At 41.5% G+C, this 5,088-nt stretch overlaps 1 protein-coding gene across 1 annotated transcript in view; it reads left to right on the plus strand.

Annotated features, from left to right (window-relative positions):
• Positions 1-706: 706 nt before the first annotated feature.
• syne3 (spectrin repeat containing, nuclear envelope family member 3) overlaps positions 707-5,088 on the plus strand; it is a gene marked incomplete at its 5' end in the record, with an annotated part of 48,126 nt that continues 43,744 nt past the window's right edge. The window contains 3 exon segments of the mRNA XM_035673968.1: positions 707-870; positions 1,452-1,624; positions 3,584-3,893. Coding sequence (XP_035529861.1) covers positions 727-870; positions 1,452-1,624; positions 3,584-3,893 — 627 coding nt within the window.

A 5,088-nucleotide genomic window follows, 5' to 3' on the forward strand; every position in this document is an offset into this window, starting at 1 on the left:
TAATATATATATTGGGAGGGAGGGGGACACCCCCATATATGCTCAAAGACTCCCTACTGTTGGGAACCATTAGCTTAGGTTGAATCAGCAAATGTGGTGTCTATGTCTCTACAACAGGGACGCCCAGAGTGGGGGCTCTGGGCTAAAGTTGGTCTTCCAGGTGTTTCCAGTGATACAATTAAATGTTTATGCTATTTAATTTCCCTAATTGGGAAATTCTTGTTTTCACTTTTTACATATGCATACACATGTAGGCCCGGAATGCAATCATACACACAGGTCTTATGGACACAAATGTGGAGAGATGCGGTGTGGAGGGCCCTGGGAGTAGTTAGGGGTTCTGTGCCTCAGCAGTGCCCATGAGGTGAGCTGGTACCTCTCTAACCACCAGTCAACACTGGGGCTGCACCAAATTGTAAAAAAAATCATGTTGTGATTATTTTGACAAACACCTATTTTGATATTTTGATGAATTGTTCAGCCTTTTATGAGGTAAAAGTGCTCTTTCAATATGTAGGATCCCCAATTATGAATTATTTTTTGCAGTCTTAGCATGGCGGGCAGAGTGACACTTCTCTACACTGCTCTACAACCATTGCATGAGCAGTCACAAAACGTGTGTCTCCTGGTTTTCATTGTACAAACCACAGTTATGTACAATTCCACTAAGTACGTACTGATATAGAGTCTGACTCGTTCTTCTCAGGCTCAGGAGGACTGGTCATCATGACGCAGCAGGAGCAGCAGGAGTTCACCGAAAGCCTGGAGGCGGCCCTGTCATGGATGCGTGCCGTCCAGGAGAGGCTAAGGGCCAACGACAACACCCAGGGGCCCCGTGATGCTCTGGAGGCCCGACTCCGGGAGACAGAGGTGAGATTCCTACACTTACTGTTTGACCCTTGCTGTGACTTCAGTACTCTGACATTGGAGACCAGAGTGGAGACAGCTGCAGGGTCTGAAGGTCCTTTTTTCTTGTGACCAATTTATAATTACATTTCAAGGTAAATATTGCAGTCCAGTGCTTCTACAGTGTCTAAAGCACAAGTCCGAACCACTGCAACACAATATGAAAATAGTAGGCAGAGGGTTAGCAAAAACTAAAATAAAACTCAATCAGTATCTGAAAATGAGCGCAGCGCTTTCACAAATCCCACTCAAAGCAGAGGCTGGGGGAGGTGGGCCGTCCTCCTCTGATTAGAGGGCATTAACACGGTTTTTTAAAAATGTTGTGATGTGAAGTAGTCCCAAATGGTGCAATCTATCTCAGCATTGGATTTACAAGGCTCAGGGTGATTTCTAACAGTAGAGGGTGTGTTGAGAAATTTTCATCCAGCAAAATGTCACTATGAAAGTCAGTCATTAGTTTTACCATTTGACAGATGTTGAATCTACAGGTACATTATGTTTACATTTTGTATGGACTTACTCTGTGTGCCATGCTTTATGTGTAGAAAATTCATCAGTCGGAGCACGAGGGTCGTGTGAAGATGGACATGGCGCTGGTGGCAGCCGAGAACCTTTTGCAGAGCGGAGACGAAGAGCTGAGAAACCACACCCATGCTAAGCTCAAAGACCTGAAAAGCCTTTGGGAGGAGACCAGCACCTACATCATCCACTGCCACAGGTGCTGCACCTCAGGAATACACTGTGTGTTGGGATTTGCAGGTGTTTGGTTCATTAGCCCCGAGGGCGGCTTTGGCTGCATTCAGCCGTAATGCTCTGTTTTTAAAAGCTATGGATGTGTGTTTTCAGTTAATGGTCCACACCTGAACCAGCAATGAGTCTGAAAAGCCTTGTGCACACACAGCATTAACAGCCCAATAATAATACAAAAAATCAAATAATAAAGAATAATGTAAGATTTAATTAGTATCACAATGACACTTACAGATCACATGTTAAAAGATTAAGGCTTCAGAATGTGTAATAATAGTGAAAAAGGCATCATTTTCCCAGACATCTTAGAATTAGCTTTCTTTGTACAAACAGCAGTCCAAAACCCAAAGACATTCAGCTCATAATGATATAAAAACAAAAAACAGCAAATCCTCTCACTGAAGAAGCCACAGAGTATCTGGTTCATTATTTTTCTTGATAAATGACTTTAAGTCCGTTTTTCTTATTGTTCCTATGGTGGGATGTTTGGGCATCTCTAGGGGGTCTTTAGGAAATTCATTGATTGACTAACTGATTAGTTTACTAATGCTTTCCGCGATGTATGTATCACATCACAAGTTTTAGAAGGACATAAAATGATTGAAAACCAGTTTCCATTTTGAAGCATCTTCATATATAGAAACAATGTAATGGCTGTAATAATTCTAGATTTTGATTATAATTATAATAACTCATACAAAGTGGATTGGTGCATGTCTGCTTGAAATATTTAGTGTTTTTAATAACATCAGTGTGTGAGCTAGCTGAATGGGAGCGTTATGGGTGTGTTGGGTGCGGCTGTGGCTCAGAGGCAGAGTGGGTCGTCCCCCAATCGGAAGGTTGTTGGTTCGATCCCCGGCTCCTCCTGTCACGTGTCGAAGTATCCTTGAGCAAGATACTGAGGTCTGAACCCAAATTTGGCTCCTGATGCTGCATCGTGTGTGATGTATGAATGTTATGAATGAGTTAGTTTCTGTTCGATGGACTTTGCCATCACCTGAGTGAATGTGTGTGAAAGGGTGAATGTGGCACGTAGTGTAAAAGTTTGAGTGGTCGGAAGACTAGAAAGGCACTATAAAAGTACGGTCACCATTTACCATTTACCATTTATCAGGCACTTGTCACTGTGTTGTTGACACATCTGGTTTGCACAACATCTGAGGTTAATTGACAAACAGCTGGTGGCTTATGATTGTATGTTAATGTTAGCTGCTTTGCTCAGCTCAGCAAATAATTGGCTATTTTGTTAAAAAGGTGACTAAGTAGGAAAGGAAATAAGACCCAGTTTGTATAAGAACTGTGGGTGCTCTGGCTTAGAAGGTAGAGCGGGTCGCCCACTAATCAGCAAGTTGGTTGTTCGATCCCCAGCTCATCCCTCTGCATGTTTCTGATGAGCAGTTGGCACCTTGCATGGCAGCAATCAGTGTGGCAGCAATGGATGAATGTGACATGTAGTGTAAAGTGCTTTGAGCGGTCACAGTGGCTGCTTTTAAAATATGAATAAATTCAAATTCAAATTAGGGCTGCATGATATGGGGGGGAAAAAAATACATTGCGATTATTTTGATAGATGATACAATAGTGGAAATGATTATTTAATGAAATGATTAATGATAAGTGACATTTGTTGGTCTTGGTAGACAGAACAAAGATGTTCTCTTACATCTAAAGAAAAAGATTTGTAGGCCAGACCATCTCTGCAGCACTACAGTACTTCATTATAATGCTGTTTGTCACACATTTGACCTCTATCCAACAGTTTCTTTTCAGTTTTTTGAAGTTAGAATCTTGGACACACATTGTGATTTAGATAATATTTCAGTTAATTGTGTTGCCCTACTACTGACTTGTATTAAAAACATACAGAGTTAAAACATATTCATATGTAGTAGTTAACTGTTCTTCATGTGTTCCGCCTCACGCCTAGCCGAATCGAGTGGGTGTGGCTCCACTGGAGCGAGTATCTAAAGGCCTACGAGGAGTTTGAGCTGTGGCTGACGAGGCAGCAGCGCAGCCTGGACGTCAGGGTGGAGCTTCAGCTGGGGGTGAAGGAGAAGCTCTGGCAAGTGGACCAGCAGAGGGTGGTGGTTAGCGACATTCAAGGCCAGGCCACGCTGCTCGAGAGGCTGCTGGACGAGGCCGCTGCACTACACAACAGGACCCAGGACCCTAGTGTGGAGCCCCAGGCCCAGGAGAGGCTGCAGGAGGCCTATAACAGTGTCAGGGACAGAGCTGAGGTGAGGAGCTTATTTATATGGTCAGACTCTACTGCAAGGTGTGCGTATGCTCAGAGGCATTGAAATAGATTTATGGATCTTGCAGTCCTGTAGTTTTGTGTTGTCAGTTGTAACCTATAACATATTCAAAAAGACATAATCCAGGGTTCCCAAGAGTCCTGCAAATACTGGAAAACATGGACATTTCCAGTCGTAAAAACAGCTGGAAATTTGATTAAAATTTCCAAAAATGCAGGAAATAATTTATGTTGTCCAGGAAATGTTTCATTGTATTTTACCCCCTTACTTGCCTACATAAACCTGGGCACCTATTTTGTTTGAAACTTGACTGTTCTTAGGATAAGCTGCATGAAAACTGGAGTTAAACGTGTCAATACTCTTCTTCTTATTATGATTATATCATACCCTGATAATCAAGGTCATATGCTTTTGTGCTTCCTGGGTTAAAGTCATCCTGTTTTAAACATCAGCCAGCAAAAACAGATCTGCTTGCTCATGCATGAGTTATGAAAATAAAAGCTGAAACTAGTTATTAGAATTGTGTGCACATCACTGCCTCAAGACTGCATCCATTGAAATGTACAGTACATTGCGTTTCGGCTGGATTGCACACATCTTGGTATACTGCCGAGTTATTACATGTAACAATAGGTTTTATTACTGATTAATCTTGTGATTATTTATTTGGTTAAATGATTAATGATTTAGTCATTTAAATGTCAGAAAATATTGAAAAATGCCCATCACAACATCACAATGACTTCTTCATGATAAAACAGTTTGTTTACTTAACCTGACTGCGAGTCGTCGTTGGAAACTGTTAATACTCGCTACATGATTAAATGAACCACCTGTCTATCACCGTCTATCACAGGCGAACCAATCAGATCAATGAAACATATAACGTAGTTAACTCTTACTAAAGTCAGTAAGAATCAGAATCAGAATTAGGTTTATTGCCAGGTAAGTTTTTACACATTAGGGCTTTGACTCCGAACTTCGTTATTCGAATATAATTCGAATATTTACAAAAATAAAGATATTCGAACGAATATTAGGCAGCCCTTAATATTCGAACCTGTTATGGGCATTATTTTTTGTAAATGTGTTTGCTTGTAAACGTTGTTTTCAATTCAGATTCCGAGGCTTTTTCACGCCTGGTGAAGTTGTGAATCGCGAGCTCATTAGCAAGGCT

The sequence above is a fragment of the Morone saxatilis genome, unplaced genomic scaffold (genome assembly GCF_004916995.1).
Source record: "Morone saxatilis isolate NCDOM2014 unplaced genomic scaffold, NCSU_SB_2.0 Contig3, whole genome shotgun sequence".
NCBI classification, from domain to species: domain Eukaryota; kingdom Metazoa; phylum Chordata; class Actinopteri; family Moronidae; genus Morone; species Morone saxatilis.